Raw genomic sequence first — 21,900 nt, forward strand, 5'->3', positions numbered from 1 at the left:
CCTTTTTGTCAACCACCTATTCCTCATAGTCAGGAAGCAGACTTCCTAGTTCCCAGCTCAAGGCAACTCTTGGAGTCATTCTCATGATCTCTGGATGAATTGGAGCCTTTGGCTTAAGGTTTCAGCCACTCATAGGGTTTATTTAGAAATAGGAGTTGATTTGTATTTTGAATGTTTATGTAAATGAAACCTTGGATGTAATAAATCTTTCTTAAAATAGATAAAAACAGCAAATAGGCACAGACATATTTAGTACACTAAACCCAGGGATTTGGTGTATAATTAACATATTATTCTTTCCCTTTTGGAAAGATCCTTTCTCTCAAAATAGTGATTGTCATTTTCTCAAGCAGAATTCTAATAGAATTCAGTGTTAGATGTATTGGACCCTTAAGCATTACTAGAATTATCAGTAAGCAGCAGTTTCCCCGATAAAAGAAAAAGGACAGATTGAAATGGGTTTGCTGTTTTGTCACATAACTCATTTGTTTTCTTTCTTAGTGAGGAGATCTTAGTGTATATAGAGATGACAGTTCAGTTTGTCTTGTGTATTTTCTGCCCATTTAGCCACAATGGAGGGTGGAGTTGGAGTTTCATGATCTGTAATGCATGACATCCACACTTCAATGTGAAAGAGATTTATGGGCCTGTTGGAGTGGGAGCATCAAGAACAGTCCAGGAGCAATCTCTTCTGCCCCAGAAACCCAGGGTGACTGGTTTATGTAGACAGTCAGGTTCTTGGATCAAGTTGTAATGATGGAACTCATGGGAGAGAATGCTGTTTTGTTAATTGATTCTAGACAATTAAAGGATACTATATTCACTAGTCTGCACAGCTACTTTATGCTTATCAAGGGCTCTGAAAACTCATTTAGTGATCTCTGAAGTGTGTTTGTTAACACACAGAGCCAGAACCCACGAAGGAAGTGTCTTGAAGAGCTTTCATTTGTTTAATGAAAAAATAAACAATTCTGGACTCCTTCTTCTTAAGAGCCAATGCACTTTCTTACCTTGTCTTATCACAACCCTCCTCAATTTAAAAAAAGTGTTTTCGGATGGTCTAAACATTTTCAAGGTGTATAAAATAAAAAATAACTCTCTTTTCCACTTGCATACTAGTGCTGCTCTCAAAGGTAGTTTCTTTCCCAACATTGTGTATACTAGCACATATGGACTTAGAAAATGTTACCCAAATGAGATTGTACTATACCTCTTACTTTTTCACTTACTGTGTGTCTTATAGCCCTTCCTGTACCAGCATATCCTTCTGTGTCCACTGTATTTAATGGACACACGGAACACATCAGTATAGCATGATAGCTTTAGAAATTTATTAATTGATATTTAATTATTTTCAGTTTTTTCTATATATTATTTGACAAATATACCTATACACACATCTTTTTATTTTGTGAGTATGTAAATAGTATAAATTTTTAGCAGTGAAAATCAGTGAAAGAGTATGTGTATTTTCAGTTTTGCTAGAAATTGCCTAGTGTCCCTCCAGAGAGATTGGAGACTCATCAGCAACTGATGAAGATACAGATGTCCTTCCATATTGATTGGGGATTGGTTCCAGGACTCCCCCACTACAGATGTCAGAATCCAAGATGTTTAAGTCTGTCACATAAAATGGGTTATTTGCAAAAACCCTGTGACTGTCCTTCTGTATACTTTAAGTCATCTCTAAATTACTTATAGTACCTAATACAACATGAATGCTGTATAAATCATTGTTATATGATGTTGTTTAGGGAATAATGAAAAATATCTGTACATATGCAGTTTTTTTCTGAATACTTTTGATCTGTAGTTGGTTGAATCCATGAATGTGGAACTTGCAGATATGGAGGGCCAACTATCTCTTTCCCCACATCATTGTCAATTTGTAAATATCTCATTGCTTTCATTTACATTTCTTTAATTTTGAGTGATGTTGAACATGTGTGGAACCATCTTTTCCTCTGTAGCTATCTAGGTAGTTTCCCCACAGATGACTACTCTTCCTTTCCAGGTAGCTCTTTCAGGTTAAATAGTTATTTTAGTTAAAAACTTATAGAATTCTATTTTCTCTCTGATAATGTGGTATAAGAATACAACAAATGGATATTTAGTTTTCCTTAGATTTGTGTGGATATCTTCTCAGTGTCCTGAGACTGTTCGACAGCACCTCTCACTGTGAGTCAGTTCTGTAGATAGATAAGCTCATTTAGTATGGTTTCTCACAAGTATTTAAGAATGACTTCTTTAAAAAACAAACTCACTTATCTCTCATCTAAATTCCAAACGCATATATTACAGCCCCTACGAATGTCTTAAAGCATGCTGGGAGAGTTCTTTACTGCCTTAGTGGTTGAGATTAGAGTTTTGTATATAGCAGATATTAATGTTTGTAGAGCTAATTGTTAAACTTGATAAACAAACAAGGAAAATGAGACACATTCTTTGGGGAAATGAGACTTTTGCTGTTTTTCTCTTTTTTCCCTTCTGAATTTGTGACCCTAACCAGGTTAATTGCTTTGCAGCAAAGGTCAGTGACCTTGTGGTGACTGCCTATAAGACAATAAAAGCAAAGCTGCCTTTGACGTTGAGAAGTATGTCGTTATACCTGTCCAATAAAGACACCGAGTTCATCTTGTTTAAACCTGTTAGGGTGAGTAGTACTATAATTTATCTGAAAGTTGGCTAGACTTCTAGTGTTCTTTTTCTTTTCCTGTAGATGTTTAAAACTGTTGATATACTATTCTAGTGAAGTTGATTAATAATTGCTGTGATTCTTGAAAGACATTCAGAGCCAGCTTCTGATTATGTCTTTTTTCCCCCAACTTTCACTTTGTCTTCTGTTTTTAATATTAACTTTGTATGTTTTGTTTGTCTGTCTTTTTTGTGATATTAAGGATTGAACCCAGTGGTACTTAGCCACTAAGCCATATCCCCAACCCATTTTATTTTTTTATTTTGAGACAGAGTCTTGCTGAGTTGCTGAGGGTGACTTTTAATGTTAATTTTGAAAGTATAATTAAATAGATTAAAAAAGTCAGACCCTCACATTTTGCTTGTGGCCCAGCACTGGTGAAGGCAGTATTCCTGTCTTAGAACTTTATCTTTTATGTAAGAAATAGCTGACTACTCTTATTCTCTGGGGGGACAGGGCTTGCTAGAGTTTAGTTTTTCTAGGAAATGTTATCTGATAAGTCTTCCATCAGGTTGTGCTGACATGTGAAATATTAAGTGCAATCTTAAATATTTAAGTGGCAATCTTATGAAAGATTTCTTCCATTCATTTTGGCAAACATTATGATGATTTAGCTTTCATAGTACTTCATGTGTAAGATGTGCATGTTTTCTGACTTATCTGATGTAATCTCCTCTTCTAAGAATAACATTCAGCAAGTCTTCCAGAAGTTTCATGCTCTGTTAAAGGAAGAGTTCAGTCCTGAAGACATCCAGATCATTGCTTGTCCTTCCATGGAACAGGTAAAGCACAGACTGAAAACCATTAGTAATTTTATGCCCCTTGTTTTTTTCACTACAGTAGGTAATATATTTGAGCAAACATGTTTTTAGTTTTAATTTTAAAAACTGCACACTGTTTTATTCTCATGAACAAGAATTCAAACTTTGAATTACTCTAACTTTTGGGGATGATTTTAGAGTTTTCAGTTGCATTTTAGTCCTTTCCAGTGGTGAAAATTGCTGTTTAAGACAAATGACCTTCTTGTGGAGGACTCAAATACTGGCATTTAATGTACTGAATCATTTTGTTCAGAATATTCATAATGTGAAAATTTCAGATAAAAATGAAAGTTATTTGAGAGATAAGAATAGATGCTTGAAGTATTTGTTTTTTCTTCTCTTCCCAAATTTATAAAAAACTGAATATAGAGTCCAGTTTGGGTTAGTTATCATTCATTTATTAATTCAGCCAGCAGTTTTTTTTACCGAGTACCTGTTATGTATTAGGAGTGGCCTAGTGCTTGGGAGAATATTTATTTATGGTCTTAAGTTTAGTGTAATTTGGAAATTTAGTATACAGTAAGAAGGAGAATGTTGAATAAGAGGTAAAGCTGGGAGAGCTGGTGGAAGTGAGTAGAGACTGGGGAGAATGGGAACTTTTAAGGAGTTGAATAGGAGGAAAAAGCTGGAGGGAAGAGGAAAAGGTGCCATTGGTGACACAGATCCATTTCTGTCATTTGTTAGTGTTGGTGTTCTTTTTGCCATCATTGTCCCTGGAGTTTAAGTGACTCAGGGGCCTGGATTTCATGATGGTGGTAGCTCCCCACACTTCCTCCAGAAGCTCAGGGCCCAGTAGCTATAAAAATCTTGGACTTTTCTCCTCATTTTGTTTTTGAGGCTCTAGAGGACTTCTCTCAAAGGTGGTTCCACAGCAGAACTAACAGCCCTTCACCTTGCTTTTCAGCTGAACCTCCTGCTTTCAGTTTCTAAATAGCAGGCTGGTTGGGCTGTGCATGTCAGCGGTCTGTCTGGTGGGAACGGGATGAGAAGTCTTGCAGCCTGCCAGGACACTGAGGATCCTACATGAAATGTCCCCAAGAACCTCAATGCGTGCTGCTCAGTGCTGACTACAGAAGGAAACATAAAGTGTTTAGAGTTTGGTGTTTCCCTTTTAAAAACATCAAAATGCCAAAGATTAATTGGTGAGCAGTGATAGCTGCCTTATTTATGGTAACAAGAAATGTAAGTTTTTAAGACGTAGCCATGGAGGGCTCACAGTGAAATGTTTCTTCACAAAAGTTGTGCAATAAAAATAGGTTACAATAAGTAGTGCAAAGAACTTTACAGATATCCAGCTATCCAGAAAGCTGCTAAGGGTAAGGTTTGCTAATACGTGAAACACTGCAACACTTTTAACCGCCCAGCATTCCACAGTGACTATTTTTTTACTTCCAGAAATCTTATTTCTATACTCTATTTAATGTAATATTTCTCCTGTCATTTTGAAGTTTAGTTGGGAGTATATTAGTTGCTTCTGAGAACGCATCTTGCTTTCCTGGGAATTCAGGGTGTTATCATTCTTCTTTTGATGTAAGGTGGTTAAAGATCAAGGATCTTGGGTAAGGCCTGCCATCTCTACTCCTTGAACTGCTTAGGTACAGAGTGTTCAGAAGCAGGTAGCTGCAACCTCCTGGCGTAGATAGGTTTGGGATCTTTAATATGGGTCTTCCCAGAGCCTCAGTGAGTATGAGGGAGCAGGAATTACCAGTGAGGTGTCTTAAATCTGGCACATAAAAATGAGAAGGGAAACTGGTGCATAGGATGAGTACCCTGTCTTAGAAGTGAAGCTTAGGCTTACAGCCTTCTGCACACCACCTTTGATTCCAGCCATTCTTTGAAATGTGAACACTTGTGTGTTTTCAGCTACCTGTGCTATGCTGTGCACCAGCCTTGAGGATCTCTAGCCCTGCTGCAGCGGGACATGTTATCAACACACACAAGGATTCAAACACTGCCCACACTTTAGCACCACCATACCATATCAGGGATCACAAATTGTGCACATCTATAAATGTTTCTACAAATTCCTTTTTGAATTTGGAGTTGGATTGGTTTTCTCTCTGCTGTTATAGTAAATGTAACCTGTTGTGGGGTTCAAAAAGAATTCTGAGTCATTTAAACTCTGGAGGTGGGACACTGCCGAGGATTCTGGAATGGGGCCAAAGGCCTTGTGGTGCAGGTGGTGCGGCTGTAGCAGTGCTCCTTGTGCGCTTAAGGCAGGCTCTTGCACAGTGTGCAGGTGGTCTGCCTAAACTGTCGTTTGTAACAGGTCATCTGTTTTCAACCCTGTCAGAGGTAGAAATTGCTTGATAGAACTTACCACTCTTATGTTTTGGGAAGGTAGAAGGAAAAAGGGTCCATATTCTTTCTTTGCCGTGAAATGAATGAATTAGGAAGATTGCATTTACTTCCACTTACTCTTTTAAATACATGTTTAATGAAACTGTAAAATATCCAGCTAGTGTATTATATGTACATTTGGTTTTTAAATAGCCTTTCCAAAGAAATGAGGGCATGATTATTGTACAGTACTGTGACTGATGTAGTTTGATGTACAAAGCAGATTTGTTCTTTGGGATAAAAATATTTAATGGCACTTTTTCTTGTGTTCTGATCTTTTGTTTCTGAAACACTCAAACACCTTACAAAGTGCTAAGTAGGTGATAGTGATCCAACTTGTTTGCTAAATGAATATTTGTTTAAATCTGTACAGTTTCAAGTGTTTACTTATACAAAGAGTGTACATACTTTCAAATAATTAATTTAAAATGCTTTATATTATTTGGCTAGAAATTGCTGTTTTTAATAAATGAATTTTTTTAAAAAATAAAGATTTTTGCTTCCTACTTTTGTGCTTGTGTGTTTGATATATATGTGGATATTTTAAAAATTTTTGAGATAACTTACAGATTCATAAACAGTTGTAAGAAATAATAGCAATCTGTGTACTTTTTATCCAATTCCTCCCAACATTTTGCAAACCGTAGCATAGTATTACAGCCAGGATATTGGCATCAATACACTTTACCCATTTTACTCAGACTTCTCCAGTTTTATTTGTAGTATATGAATTTCTTTGACAAGATAAATCATTTTGAAAGGACATTTTTGAAGCATCTTAATACTTCCTTCGTTAAAAGATGTGCTAGTCAGCTTTGCATTACAGTTATCTGAGATAAAGCACTTAGGAAGAGAAAAGGGTTATTTTTGGCTCACAGTTTTGGGGATCTTAGCCCATGATCAGTTGTCTCCATTGCTTTTGGCCTTGTGGTGAGGCAGCATGTCATGGAGGGAGAACAAAGATGCTCACCTCATGGTTGAGAAGCAAAAAAGAGGAGGAAAGGGCTGGGGCCCCCCTGTCCCCTTCAAGGGCTCACCCCAATGACCAGAAGACCTCTCATTAGTTCCCACCTATTAAAGGTTACATTACATCTCAGTAGTGCCATGGGCTGGTTCCAAGCCTTGGGGGTCACTGTGGATTCAAACTAGCAAAAAAATTTTTTTTTGTTTGCAAAGTGCCAATTTCCTGAGCACAGCCAGCAGAGATAATTGTATTGAAATTCAGTAGTGTTATGATAACAATAAAAACAGGTTTGTGTTTTTTCTCTGGCTTAACAACCCCATATCTTTAAGTTCTCTTCTGTGACTATCTTATAAGAAAGACTGAAGAGTCAACATCATGTTGACTTAAACCCTTAAAAAGAAGCTGTAGTAAAGGAACTGAAGATAATGAGAGATCCTTTTCAGAAAAGAAGGACTTTATTGCTTCCTCTCTGGGGCGCTTTGCTGTGTGGTTCTTTAGCTAACTTGACTATACTGTGTTCTTGGGCATGAACCCCCGGAGAAAGGAAGCTGCTACTGAACGTGGGACAGTGGCATTCTGTTAAATAGTCATTTGTTAAATGTCCGTTTTTCCTTTTAGAATAAATGTGTTGTTTTTTTTTTTAAATAATAAGTGTGTTTTTAAAAACACATTTTGCAATTATACATATATGCTCACGAATGTTTGAATTTTATTGTAAAACATGCAAGTCTTTCATAAATGAGCCCTCAGAAGTAAACCATTGTTAGATGCTTGGAATGCAGCCTCCAAGTTTTTTCTATGCGTGTTTTAAAATAATTTTTCTTACACGATTGGGCTCTTGAACACATTTTAATGAATTAAAGTAGGCTTTGTCAGTGTTGCAGACACACACACTGTCTATTGCTGAACTATTTGAAAGTGAATTTTAGTCTTCATTAACAGTTTGTTCCTAAATATTTCAGTATCTACCTCCAAACAAGAATATTCTTTTACATAGTCACAGTAGCATTTTCACATCTAAAAAAAATTCAGGGGCTGGGGATGTAGCTCAGTGGTAGAGTACTTTCCTAATGTGAATGACGCCCTGGGTTTAATCCCCAGTGCTGCAAAAAATAAATAAGCGAAAAAATTGAGTATCTAGATTTCAGTTTTCCCAGTTACCGCCCCCCACCACCCAATTCTCTTACGGCATTTTTAAAAGTCCAGGTTTACACATTTTTATTTGGTTTTCACTCTCTAGTCCCTTCTAATTTGTTTTTTGCTTGCTTGTTTTCATGGCATTGACTTTTTGTTGTTTTTAAAGAGCTTGTTCTTTTCATTTTCTTCAAGAGACCAGTTATCTTATACAATGAACCATACCTGGATATTACTGAGTTTCCTCTTTAGTAAATTCAAAATACCTTAAAATTGCAGGATAAATATTTTTTTTTCAAATACATGGAACTTTAGCCAAAGTAGATATGTGTTGGGCTAAAAAGGAGGGAAAAAAGAAAGAAACCCCTCAAATGGTCTATTGTAGTAGTCTCAGCACCAGGGGACATGTGGCAATGTCTGAAGACATTCATTTTGTCTTGATGGTAGGGGAGTGGTTATTTCTGGCTTCTTGTGGTTAGAGACCAGAGCTGCTAACTATCTCACAATGCCAGGACAGCTCCCAAAAGGAAGAATTATCCAGCCCACAATGTTAATAGTGCAGGGGTTGCAACACCCTGCTCCATGTGATGGCATCCTTCAAACCCCAGCATCTACTGCTCCCCCACCTGGCCTGGTTACCCTCATACCTGACACACAATTTAATTTGCTTGAGGGGGTTTTTGTTTTGTTTTTTGCTGGCCCTTCTGCCACCAACCCAGTTTAGAAGTTCCATAGATACCCAGCACCTAGACCAGTGCCTGCGATAGGTACCTAATAAGCATCTGTTGAAGGAGCTAGTGCCCAAGTCACTCAGCATTCCCTACCCAGCCCATTCCTGCCTGTTCTCCACCCCCCTCCCCAGCTCTTTCCCTCCTCCTTCTGTAGTTTCAGAGCAATTGCCCTGGGCCAACTCTCATTTTCAGTATTTCTGACTGGAATATTGTAACATTCTTACTACAAGATCCCAGTCCCCAGTGTGAGAGATGGCTACCTCCCATCCCCCTTGCTCCTGGAATAGAAAGCCTTGAACTCTGCCTGGTGCACAGGCTCAGCCGACCCTGTCTGCTTCCCCTCCTGAATCAGGATGAGAAGCAACAGAAGACGTCACTGTCTTGAGCAGGAAAGGACTACCCTGGAAGGATGAAAAAAGATGCTGTTTGTCCCTCATGGGACAGACCAGAGGCTGGAGACTAGAGTGAGCACAACATTGTTGGTTTTTTGTTATTGTTTTGTTTTTTTGAGTAAAAGAGTTGGATTTCTTTTGTTTTTTGTCTTCCCACTGCTGTGGCAGGGCCTGGCCTGGGCATTGCTGCCTCTGCTTTCATGTTGGCCAAGTTAACTCCCTGGGTGTGTGGATCTTTCTGTCAGTCTGGTTTTCTATGCCTCCCCTGAGTACAGAAGCAGAGAACAGAGGGTCTTTTCTGTGCCAGAAAAGCAGAAGAAAAAGAAGGGGAGAGGGGGAGAGGGAACGGTGCTGTTTGCTGCTCTTTTATTTCTTGTGAATTTTCTCTTATTAACCGGGTAATAATGCACATTACATTTTCCCTGTTCTGATTACTGGTGTGGTTTCCACCTGGATCCTGAATCTTTTTGCTTTCTGCAATTGGAGGCAGGTGACTGCTGCCTATTAATTCTCTCAAGGGAGAAACCCACCCCAAAAGGAGGAACAGGGTCAGGACAGGAAGGGAAAAAAAAAAAAAAAACTTGTCCTAAATACCTCCAATGCCATACCCTTGCCTGTCTGGCTGTCGGTGTCTCTGCACATGCCATTGCCTCTCCCTGGAACTCATATCACACCCTGCTGGTCCCAACCCCATGTGCCTTCCACTCTTGGCAGATATCATGGGATCTCCATGTGTGGTGAGGAGGCAGAGGAGGGTGAGGTGGTGAGGTTGTACTGGGGCTGAGTCTGAGATGGCTGGGGGCTCAGAACAATGTGAAATGATTGGCTTATGAGAGCCATAACCTAATCTGTGTGTTAATCCCCCATAAGGATTAACTGGTGACTATAGGCTGGTAGGGTGTGGTTGGACGAGGTGGGTGCCTGGGGACATGCTTTTGGGGTTTATAGCTTGTCCTTGTTGGCCAGAGCTCTCTGTGATCCTCATGTTCTGAGCTGCTCTCCTCCACCACACACTTCCACCATGAAGTTCTGCCTCATCAGGCACTGAGGAATGCAGTTGGCTCTCTATGGACTGAGTCCTCTGAAACTGAGCCTCAAAATAAAAATTTCCTCTTCTAATTTTTCTTGTCAGTTCTTTTGGTCACAGTTGTGAAAAAGCTGACTCAGAAGTCCATGACTGTGGTACTTGGGTTTCACTCTTCACAGTAGGGAGTGGCTAATTGTCAGACTGAACTGGGAACAGGTTTTTCCTATACTGACTTGGTTGACACTAGAGTTAAGGTCATTCTGGGAGTTGAATATCCCAGGGATGTATAAAAGGCACCCTGGGGTGGGTTGGGGTTGCTCCTAGCTCAAGTTCACTTTTTCTAGACATGACCCATGCCCAGGCCTCATCTGGAGCTGTGGTTACAAGATATAATCCCATATCCCTTACTACACTGGAGTGGAAAAGGGTGCCCAAGACCACTAGGGACTTTTGAGAATAATTGGCAGACAAACGTGTGTGAACTGAGGTGTCTGTTGGATGAGTCAGGTATCGAAAGATAGTATGCTCTCCTGTTCCCTGCAGGCCTCCTGGGCTCCAATCCATCCTGAGACCCATTGCATGTTCTATCTGGATCACTGTTCTACCAGGTTCACATTTCCCTTTTTGTTTTAGCTACTGAGTTGATGACTATCAAGTGACCAAAAGGGTCCTAGGTATTGGAGTTGACATGTGGGTCCTTTTGAGTACCAAGTTGACTCCTAGTTTGGGGAACCAGGTGCAGGCTGGCTTTGGGTGTCCTCTCCTGTGATGGGGTGGGTGGTCAAGGGTGTGTGTGTGAGGAGGTCAGAGCCTCCAGGCTCAGTGCAAAAGCATGGGACCCAGGAGCTGAGCCACCTCCATCCTTCACTCTTTCAACTGAGGACCAGGGCACTGTGTTCCGTGGTATTACCCAGATTCTCCTAAGTCAGGAGGAGTGGCTGGTCTCCTGGAGGTGGGTACATGCTTTGTGCTGAGGCAGCTGGGAGGCTGAGATTGGCCTCCAAGCTCCCTGAGGGAGAGGGGGAGGAAGAGACCCTGCAACAAAGTAGAATAAGGGTAGTAGTCTCTGGAGTGGCCTGGAGTTATTGAGATGCCTGGAATGGGTAGTCGTTAAAAAAAGTGCTATCACCAGAGTGATGTCACTTTGTAGCTAGGTAGATCAGAATGCCAGTCTTCACTGTCACTTACTAGTGTGTGATCCTGGGTAAGTCATTTAACCTCTCTGAACACCAGTGTCATCAAGAAAACACTCTTTGTCACAAGCCATGTGGGATGGAACTTGCGAAAGTATAGTGCTCAGCACCAGGGACCCACCTCCTTCGTGATGCACGCTTGGTCCATGGTGGTGAGTGTCATGATCAGGAAGGCCCAAGAAAGCTGGGTGGGGCTATCCCTGTAGGCCAAGGGAAATGCAGACCCCGCAACCTTACTTCCAGGTGCATCTCTTGATGCACACTGGACAGATACCTCCCTGGAACTGCCCAGGTATAAAGGGAGCGGCCCCGTGACAGTAATTAGAGAAACTCACTGACTGGTGTCTAATGGCCAGACCGTATTCCAGGGTTGCTACATGCAATAAGTTCTTCACTACTCCCCACTCTAGTGGTAGATACTGTTTCTAGGTCCATTTTACAGATGTGGAAACTGAGACATAAAGTTACTTGACCCAGGGCACACAGCCAATAAGGGGCAGAGCTGGACAGTCTATCCTGAGTCAAGGCAGGTAATGAACTGCAAAAGAATTTCTGGATGGCAGTGACTGGTAGGAGCATGCAGAGCGGGTGTGGACGTGTATTGCTTACTGACATGACACAGTGCTCCCAAAGCTGTCAGGTTTTGACTAGGAGATCTTCTCAGTGCCCAGCCACATACTGTCAGTCCCTCAATGCTTGCTTTCATTCTTGTTTTTTTTTTTTTTTCTCTTACCAAGGAACTGTAACAGATCCCAAATTACAAACCAACTCTCAAAGACATAATAGATAGATCTGGGACTTCCCTGAAGCTCTTGAGGATTCCCCCTTCCCAAGACATTCAGTGGATGATATATAAGGCCTGGGAGAATTTGGTGACTGCCCTACAAACAGAATCGAGATCTCTTCTTGGTTCCTAAAGCCATGAGACACATCTTGGAGGCCTCTGTGAAGTTTTTCAAATCAGACATGGTCAGCAAGTTCAGGATCCTAATCATTTTTCCCAGAAGGATCTGGACCTTCCGAGCTGTTGTGCCAGGATCTACCTCCAGGATTGTTTTCTCCTTCAGGTCTTGCAGCACCTCTGAGTTTATGAACTGTGGGATTCACAGAAGGCCAGGTGACATTAGTGCCTCTGCAATCCTGCCTCCCCCTTGGAACCTCCACCCTCGGGACTGATCTATCTCCCCAGTACTGCCACCGGTAGCGTTTCTGATGTGTCACCAAACACACTCACTTGGCCTGTGCCTATGGCCACTTGGGCCATGGTGATGTGGGTGGCAGCCACATGTCAGCCTGACCCCAAACCAGAGAGAAACCAGCTCTTGTGCCCTGGACTGGCCTGCCTTCCAGAGGCTGCATCTCCAGGGCCAGTGTCTGCCAGGGAGCCCGACTCCACCACAGGCTCACTGGGAGTGTATCCGGGTTTTGTTGGAATGAGGCCTTGCCCCAACGAGGACACTTCAATGTCCATTTCTGCCTTGGTGTGTGGCTTGTCGAAGTTGATAAAGAGACTCCCGGAGGGAGAATAACACCAGTATGTTCTACTTCTATGAGGCTGATGAAATGTTTTCATGCAAAGTACCTTACTTAAGCCATATAATAACCTGCGTCTCTTCAGAAGAAGAGACACGAAGCTAACATCACCCAGGAAGTAGAGAGGTGGGTGTAGAAGGGCAAGTTCTTCTTAGGGCCTCCTGGCTGCCCAACTTGGGCCCCAGCTCTGTCTCCTTCCTGTTGTTCTAACGAGTTACATTTGTGCTGATTTGCTTCTTCTGTACCCCTCCACTGGGGCAGCTTCCCAAGGGTACCCCAGCTCCCTGGGCCTGTTAGGCCTCCCAGGCTCCACCCTTTCTGGTTAGTCCTCTTTTCATGGCTCTCTTCCCTCAGGGAAACCCACCACAACTTGAAGGCCTTCATGCCCTCTCCAGCCCTGGGTGGCTCCTCTTCAGCTTGCAGCTGCTGTGGCATGGATGTGAGTGGGTGACCCAGGACAGCAGCACTGGCCTCCTCTTTCGGGGGGAGGCTGCTCAGGGGAATCCAGAATAGGCAAGGATGTTGTGACATCATTACTTAGCCTGCAAAATGGCAGGCTCTGCCAAGAAGGGAACCGGGGTGACCAGCTGGCCAGGCCTGTTTGGAACTTTCCCAGTTTTAGCACTCAAAGTCTAATGTCCAGGAAACTCCTTGGTCCTGGCAAATGGGTGACTGGTTACCCTAAACCTACCCTCCTCTCCTCTCAAATAATATTTGGGCAGTTTAATCTGCTGTTGGGCTGCTTTTCCATCTGCTTCACCTCCAGGAGACATGTCTGTCTATCTCCCTGGTGATTGGACTTCTGAAGGCCTATGTGCCTCCCCGGTGGGATCTGTGAGTAGAGTCCTCCATGTGGAATGGGGAAGGGGAGCTGGAGCAAGAACAGGGTCTTGTTAAGATCTCACTGGGGGCACTAAGGACCCCCTTATTCCCCTCGATGCCTCTAGTCCTCAGAAAGGGTCTCAAGAGCCCATCTTCTACAGTCAGAAATCCAGGGGACTAGACTCACCATTTATGGGGGGCTTAATTACATCATCCCAAAAGATCTGCCCAAGACCTAATCCCTCGCTCCCACACCTGTGAATGTAGCCTTGTTTAGAAATACCGTATTTTACTATTATATCCTGAGTAATTAAGGATCTTGGGATGGGATTTTCCTGGATTTAGGATGGGCCCTAATTGCAATGACTGCTGTCCACAGAAGAGAAAGGAGAAGAGATCTTTTCACACAGACACACAGAGGGGATGGCAGGTGAGGATGGAGTCAGAGGATGCAGCCACAAGTGAACACCAGGAGTCCCCAGCAGCTAGAGAGGCACAAGAGCATCCTCCATCAAAGCCTTTGGACGTTGGTGACCCCACTGACATCCTCATGTCACACTTTTAGTCCCCAGAACTGAGAGACAAGAAGCTTTTGGAGTTTTAAGTTTCCCAATTTGTGTCACTCATCCAGCAGCTCTGGGAGAGAGTAAACCACCGCCGCTTTCCTGCCTGGCCTACAAGGGCGCGTCAGACTTCCAGGTGGCCATTTGTTTTGGGGCGAGTGTGTTGGGGGAGGAGAGAACAGACCCCCCTTGTCTCTGGCCCTGCCATCTGACTGGGCTGCTGAGAGCATCGAGTGAGGTGATGCCTACTGACATCTTTTTTCACAGTGAGTTCTTGGGAAGTCGGTTTCCACCCTTCTCACGCTCATGGTGCTGGAAAATTATCAGAGAAGCGTGTGCATATGGGTAAGCACCAGGTGAGTGAGGGTGGCCGTGTCTTTCTATGGGTTAGTGTGACACAGAGGTGGCCCTGAGGCCCATGGCACGGGCAGGCCAAGCCAGCTGCAGCCTGTGTGCAGGTAGAAAAACCACCCAACAGAGGGTGGGGGCAGTGGAGAACTTACCTTGAACTTGGTGCCCAGGTTTAAACGAAACCGCTTCTGTTGGTGGAGGAAGCTGAAGATGATCTTGTCCTGGTTTCTTATGTGCACCTGGATGTAGCTGTTGATTTTCAAGGAGATGGGCTGGAAAGGGGGCATGTGGACGTGGACCTGCAGATTCCACCAGTTCCAGGCCTTCTGGTTTTTGCCCTTGGGGAAGTAGTAGCCCAGGCTGCTGCTCAGGCTTGACCTAGAGGAGAAGGTGCATCGGGAGCTGCAGCCAAGCCCTGCAGACTGGGGAACGCCCCCCGCTGTGCGAGAGCGGGGCTTGGCCCCTCTCTTCCTCTCTCTCCTGCCTTTTCCCTTTCTTCCTGGGCCACAGAAATGCCCACAGGGTCTTGGTGGGCAGGAGAGGTTCCAACAAATAAAGACCCAAGAGCAGGATCTGCCATCAGCCCCCGCATACCCTCTGCTCAGCCTTGCTTGGTGGCTCTTGCTCCCTGCCTTTGGACAATGGTGACTGACATTTCTTCCAGGGCCCCCTGCACCCTTTACCTCCTTCCATGCTCTTCTCTCCGGAAAGCTCTCCCACCTTACACGACACAGCTGGCACTGCTCACTAAGTCTCAGCTGGACCAGCCCCTCCAGTTCTCTCCGGGACTCTCCAGGCCCACCCCTTGTCAGTCTCCTGCATAGAATTTACCTACCGTCTGTTCTCACTGTTCATGGTAGTTACGTTCTGTAAAGTCACTGATTTAGGAAATACCATAGCCCCTCAGGAAGACTGTGCTGTACACAAGTACACACTCACATATCTACAGGGGACACATGCTGAGACCCCGGGGGACGCCTGGAAATGCAGGTGACTCCTGAGCCTTGTGCACATTGTTTTTTTCCTATACATATTTACTGAGGATAAATTTTAATTTATAAATTAGGTATAGTAAGAGATTAACAACAAAAACTAATAATAAAATAGTACAATTAAGACAACTTATTGTAATAAGTTATGTGAATGTGATCTCTCTCTCTCTCTCTCAAAATATTATATTATACCATACTCACCCTCTTCTCCCCCATGGTTGACTGCAGATAACTGAAACTGCAGAAAGCGAAACTGCAGAGAAGGGGGCTCTACTGTACACACCCGCCTCACACAACATGATATTGTAGATCCTAAAAACAACGCATCCTGCAAAATTCTTTCTTTATTTTACTAAAAGAAAACAAGGCTGGGAAACGTCAAGTGATTTGTCTGAGGCCATTCCACTAACTAGGGTCAGAGCTGAGCCACACCCTGGCCAACTGGCCCTGGAGCAGGAGGTTCCTGGACTGTGCTGCCCTGTTCCCACTTTCTGTGCCCTCTGGTCATTTCTGGGTGAAAACTGAGATGAGGAGGCAGAGTCACCCCCTCTACTTTAGCTGAGAACGTGCACATTCAGCAACTCAAATTTTCTGCAGCTCTGCATGTCCTTGACCAGGTGACGTGTGTATAAGCACATATCGTCCCAAGGAACGATAGGGTCTATTGGCTAATTCAGTACTTAGTGACTTTATGGACCCAAACTGCCACAAATAGTAAATGTAACCTCCTGAAGGGTGGGGACCCTGCTGAATTCTCACTGCCCAGCCCTGTGCAAGCACATACATGGATAGGTGTCAAGTGAGTGGATGTTGGGTTGGAGGGTGGGTGGGTTCCCCCCTCACCCATCCCTACTCTTTAGGGACTGCCTAACTTTCAAACCATCCTTTCTTGACCTTTCAGCCTAACCTCCCTCCTCCTCCAGTATTCTTCTTGTTCTGCCTTTTGCTTTTCGAACCTCACCAGGGCTGTCCCTGGAATCAGTGCCATTGGGGCTGCAATATCTCTGAGGAATGGAAGGAAGTGGGAAAGTGATGTCAAGACCTAAGTTAGGAGAAGGTAGATTTTTTGTTTGTTTGTTTTATTTTTAGGACCAGGGATTGAATCCAGGGGTACTTAACCACAGAGCCAAATCTCCAGCCCTCTTTATGTTTTTTATTTAGAGACAGGGTCTGGCTGAGTTGCTTAGGGCCTCACTAATTTGCTGAGGCTGGCTTTGCACTTGGGAATCCTCCTGCCTCAGCCTCCCAAGCTGCTGGAATTACAGGTGTGCTCTACCTACCGTGCCCAGTGCCCTTTAATCTTTTAAGTGGCTCCACAAAGCTCTAGGGTTAGCAACTTTAGGCTAAGACTTCCAGAGACAGATCTAGAACAGTCAGAGGTGGTCAGAATTTGGAGGCTCCAGAAGTGGAGGCCCTGTACCGTGGAGAAGGCAGACAGACTATGCCCACAGGGACCCTGAGTTTAGGTGGGTCTGTCCCTTTGCTGTGTGAGAACCCTGAAGCCTGGGGGAAGCCTGGTCTGAGACTGGGGACCACGTTGGGGATGGGGCTGGGTTTTAGTTTCCACACACTTGGCAAATCACAGCTCATTCCTTCTACCCTCCCTGAGGAAATGGAAATCAAAAAAATGACTCAAGAAGTACTCAGTCCTCAAACAGCTCAGCTCTAGATCCTGCCCTGTGTCCGAGGCACCGCAAGAAGATTCCTTTCAGTGTAAAGGCTACAGAGATGTACAGAAGTTCCTGGAGGCCAGGGTTGGGGTCCTGGGCCAGCAGCTTTGTGTTCCCAAATGAGTCAGAAGATCTTGCTCAAAATCTCCTTGTGACCATGGGACACAGTCCTGCTGAAGAATTCTCTCAGGGACTGGACCGACTCGCTATGGGCCACATTTTTCTGTGGTGCAGATGTCCCTAGGAAAGAAACCAGCTTAGAGGGTGGAGGGACCCATTTGGGAAGAGGGTCTGGCCCTGTGGTATGACTGCTGAGGGGCTTAGTGATCCGTCCACCACCAAGAGAAAGGGCAAGAGCAGTACCAGGAACAACACTGAAGGGCTTCTCCTCGTGTAGGGCAGCCAGGAGAAAGAAGGGAGAGGCAGGAGCTGCGGGCAAGCAGGCAGAGGAACCAGGCAAGAGTCAAGGGCGTGCTGGGTGTGCTGGATCCTGGCCTGTGGCCCCATGGCCTAGACACTGCAAGCGCCATTTGCCAGTGAGTGCGAAGCCCATTGCTACTCTGACCAGCTAGCTTTGAATGCCAGGAAGCCTCCCAGTTCTTAGCTGCCCTATTTTCTCCTTTGAGGGGGAGTACAGAGTCAGAAGGGGAAGCTGCTGGGATTTCTCCAGCTCTTGGCAGCACTTGAGTGCGGGTTAGCCTGGGTTTTGAAGATCTTCAAAGAGCAAATAGGAAGCAGGTTCCAAGGAGAGAGGTGGGAGATGAGGAGTTAGGGATGGCTGGGTGGTGGACTGGCTATGAGGCCAGGGCCTGACACTTCAGAACAAGGCTCCTCTGGAGGAGAGACTTAAAGCACTGGCTGCTGCTGTCCCCCCACGAAGTCGAGACCTTGGCAACCATACTCGTCTAAGCCCCAGAATCATCTGGAAGCACTTAGAGAGTGCAGACTTCCAGGTCCCACTCCAGACCCACAGAACCAGAATCATGGGGAGGGGACCTGTCCTGACCCAGCTCTGAATATCATCCGTCCCCTTGGGTTTTGATGGGCTTTGAGGTTCAGAAATGGAGATGTGATCTCTCTTTTACACCTAATTTGATGTCTTTAAAAAATGCTTTGTAAAGGTTGAGTCAAAATGCCATAAAACTTCTTGCCTATAGTTTTATGTATGACATGGGACAAGTGACTTATCATTTTCTGAACCCAAGTTTCTTTTTTATTTGTTAAACAATTATTTTATTTATTTATTTTTATGCAGTGCTAAGGATCAAAACCAGTATCTCACACAGGCTAGGCACATGCTCTGCCATGGAGCTATAGCCCCAGCACTAAGTGTCTTCATTAATATAATAAAAGTAGTTGCTAGATTTCTCCAAGTTCTCTTCTGGTCCTCCAAATGCATGCTGTTAGGGAGAAGAGGCCCAGCTGCACACTGCCAGATACAACCATCACCAGAATTGGGAACTTCAAAAACTAAGTTTGATTCTAATGAAATATTTAGAAGTTGCCTTTTTCACTGTGGATTCTGTATGCAACACAATATCTCCAAAGCTGTCAGCAGCTCCTGGACCTGCCCCCGCCCCCCGCCCCCTGCCCCCCACCCCCTGTCCCCAGCCCCGGCACCCCTAAGTCATCAGAGGTAATTCATAGAGGGCTCAACTCTTAGGAGGCATTTAGGAGATGAAACTAAGTCTGTGATTGCTTTTAACATTACCCCCACCCCTTGCCGGGAGGCCTTGGTGACACAAGGACCTTGCTCCTTCTCTGAGGGCAGGACCTATTGTATTCATCCCTCCTATTACCCTTTGTCCTGTTCGCAGCACACAGGAGTTTAGAGACAGGGAGGTAGGAGGGTGGTGCAGACTGAGATCAAACTTCCACGGCACTACTACCCTGCGGGCAGGGTACTGGGGACACATGACTCAAGCTTACCAGATAAATCCATTTTCATCATTGAAGGTGGCATGGCCAGAGTTATTGACGAGGGCCCGGATGCTAGCCTCTAGATTGTCTTCCAGAATGATGTATGTGAACTCTTCACCATCTGTGCAGGAGATGAGCAGAGCGAGCCTTCCTGATGGATAGCTGGGCGTTGGTTAAGGCACAAGCAGTCCCTTGGGACTCCCTGGAGGACACAGTCCTCAAACCCTTCCCCAGCCCTGAATCAGACATTGTAAGTGCCAGTCTGTGTCCATATGAGCATGTCTCTGCTCCAGTGGATACTGTATCTGTCCTGTCCCATCAGGAAAGAGAACTTGGAAGATGTTCTCGTTGGGGTAGAGAATTAATTTTCCATCACCTTTACGCACCTGAGAAAGAAAAGATGTCTGTGAAAAGCACGCAGATGCTGACTGTCCTGCTTCAGAGCACGGTGAGGTCACTAAAGCACTCAGACCCTGCATCTGCTTGCTCTTTGTGTGACCACGTGCTGCTCTGATTGCATGCACACACACGTGCATGCACACACCCATGCACACCCATACAGACTGAAGTGCTCACTTGGCTCACCCCCATGATTATTGGTCCTTTGAATTTCCTAGCAGGTGGAACCAAGTCCAGCCAGCTGGGCAGCTGATGTTAACAGAAATATATTCCCTCACCACTGTGGAGGCCAGAAGCGTGACATCATGGTGTCCACAGGGTTGCTTCCTCCTGGAGGCTGCTAGGAAGATCCTCTTCCCCACCTTTGACTCTTAGGAATCGATGGCGACTTGACCTTTTGTGGCTTGTCTGTACATCACCCCATCCCTGCCTCTTCACTGTGTCTTCTTGGGAGGGCACCAGTGGTGTTGAAGGTGGGGCACACCCTACTATAGCATGGCCTCGTTTAATGTCATTAATTACACCCCAAAGACTCCATTTCCAGATACAGCCACATGCTGAGGTGCTGGAGGTTAGGATTTCAACCTGTCTTTTGGGGGGAGGGGGAGGGGGACAATTCAACCCATAATGTTGGTCCATTCAGGTTTTCACAATTTTCTTCTTAGTCTTAGTAAATTATATTTTTTAGGAGATTGTTCATTTTATGCAATTTTTTTCATTAAAATTTTGTCATATACTGTTTTTAAAAAATATTTCACTGCCTCTGTTATATCCTCTCCTTCATTCCTTATATTATTTATGCCTTCTCTTTATTTTTTTTCTGTATCAAACTTGTCAGGAACTTTGTCTATTTTTATAACTAATATTTTCAAAGAACAAGTTTATGGTTTATTTATTTTATGGTTTGGGTGTGAGGTGTCCCCCAGCAGCTCACGTATGAGATAATGCAAGAAGGTTTGGAGGAGAAATGATTGGGTTCTAGCCTTAACCTAATCAGTGAATTAATCCCTGATGGATTTAACTGAGTGGTAACTGGGGCAGGTGGGGTGTGGCTGGAGGAAGTGGTGGAGGCCTGGCTATGGGGTATATATTTGTATCTGGCAAGTGGAGTCTCTCTCTCTCTGCTTTCTAATCATCCTGTGAGCTGCTTCCCTCTGCCACACTCTCCCTCCGTGATGTTCTGCCTCACCTGGAGCCCCAAGGAATGGAGCCAGCCTTCTATAGACTAAGACCTCTGACACCCTGAGCCCTCAAAGGAGCTTTTCCTCCTCTACAATTGTTCTGGTTGGGCCCTTTAGTCACAGCAGTGAAAAAGCTGACTAAAACATATTGTTGACTGTATTATTCTATTGAATTGTTTATTTAATTGTTCTACTGAACAGAATAAACAGTTTCTGTTCTTGTTACCAATAAGAACCTTTTTGATGGTCTTCTAGGTTATTCTATTTTATTTCTCTAATTCCTTGAAGTGGATGCTGAACATATTGATCTTCATCTTTCTTTTTCTTTTTAACCATCCTCCTTATTTACATAAGCAGACGGGACTACGAGGTTCCTCTCAAAATACTGTGTTAGCTGTTTTCCAGGAGCGGAGATATCTACCTTTCATTTTTACTCCATTCATAATATTTTCAAAATTATTTTTTAAAATTCATTTATTTTTTCTTTCAATATGAGTCATTCTTTTGTATACAAGTTACTTATGAGTGGTACTACATTTGCCAGTGTATGGAGTGCCTTTGTTTACATTGTTAGCATTACTAATTAAAATGCATTAGGGAGAGAGTCTATGATGTGGTATCAGCTCTTCAGTGTCTGCTGAGGTTTGCTTTGTGGCCTTGTGTGTGATCGACTGTTGGGAAGGATGTGTGTCCTCCGTTGGAGTGTAGGAAGAATGTGGAGTGAGCTAGGCTAGCTGGAGTAAGAGAGCAAGTCAGTTTTCTTTCATTCATTAGATGAGGAAGCTGAAGACTGTATGTAAGGGCTTCCAATATCCTTCCCGATGTCCCTTACAACCTGGAGAGTTTGGACTGTTTATGGACTTCCTCCCTACAGGCAGGCCCAGGAGATAAAGAGTACTGAGCAGCCCGATCCTTGACTGGAGGCCTGAAGAGTCTGCACCTCGGCACACAGCGTCCGTTTCCTGTTCTCTTCCACTCTGTCACATGGAGGCCACCTCATTACATAAAGGTGGTTGAGTGAGGGTGGCTGATTGCTTTTCCTCTCGGTGCAGCAGGAATAACATCTCCCAGCTCCTGTGCAGCTAGGTGGGGGTCGTGTGACTTGTTTCCGTCATGGAACTTGAGCCTGGACTCTGGCTTTACTATCTGTCCAGGAAACTGGACTTAAAAAA

At 44.2% G+C, this 21,900-nt stretch overlaps 2 protein-coding genes across 3 annotated transcripts in view; one reads left to right on the forward strand and one right to left on the reverse strand.

Annotated features, from left to right (window-relative positions):
• Positions 1-6,362, forward strand: part of Cog3 (component of oligomeric golgi complex 3) — a 52,875-nt gene extending 46,513 nt beyond the window's left edge. Inside the window, exons 21-23 of one of the 2 annotated variants that reach the window (XM_078015979.1) lie at positions 2,526-2,653; positions 3,379-3,477; positions 5,380-6,362. In XM_078015979.1, coding sequence (XP_077872105.1) covers positions 2,526-2,653; positions 3,379-3,477; positions 5,380-5,826 — 674 coding nt within the window. In that variant the 3' untranslated portion in view covers positions 5,827-6,362. Of the gene's footprint in view, positions 1-2,525; positions 2,654-3,378; positions 3,478-4,420; positions 5,260-5,379 lie in introns of those variants that run through there. The other variant, XM_005341241.4, reaches the window with a different exon arrangement.
• Positions 6,363-12,178: 5,816 nt separating this feature from the next.
• Erich6b (glutamate rich 6B) overlaps positions 12,179-21,900 on the reverse strand; it is a 42,648-nt gene continuing 32,926 nt past the window's right edge. The window contains exons 10-13 of the mRNA XM_078015920.1: positions 19,449-19,534; positions 19,158-19,310; positions 14,719-14,944; positions 12,179-12,391 (exon numbers count right to left, since the gene is read on the reverse strand). Of these exons, the coding sequence (XP_077872046.1) occupies positions 12,179-12,391; positions 14,719-14,944; positions 19,158-19,310; positions 19,449-19,534 (678 nt within the window). The remainder of the gene's footprint in view (positions 12,392-14,718; positions 14,945-19,157; positions 19,311-19,448; positions 19,535-21,900) is intronic.

The sequence above is a fragment of the Ictidomys tridecemlineatus genome, chromosome 6 (genome assembly GCF_052094955.1).
Source record: "Ictidomys tridecemlineatus isolate mIctTri1 chromosome 6, mIctTri1.hap1, whole genome shotgun sequence".
Taxonomy (NCBI): Eukaryota; Metazoa; Chordata; class Mammalia; order Rodentia; family Sciuridae; genus Ictidomys; species Ictidomys tridecemlineatus.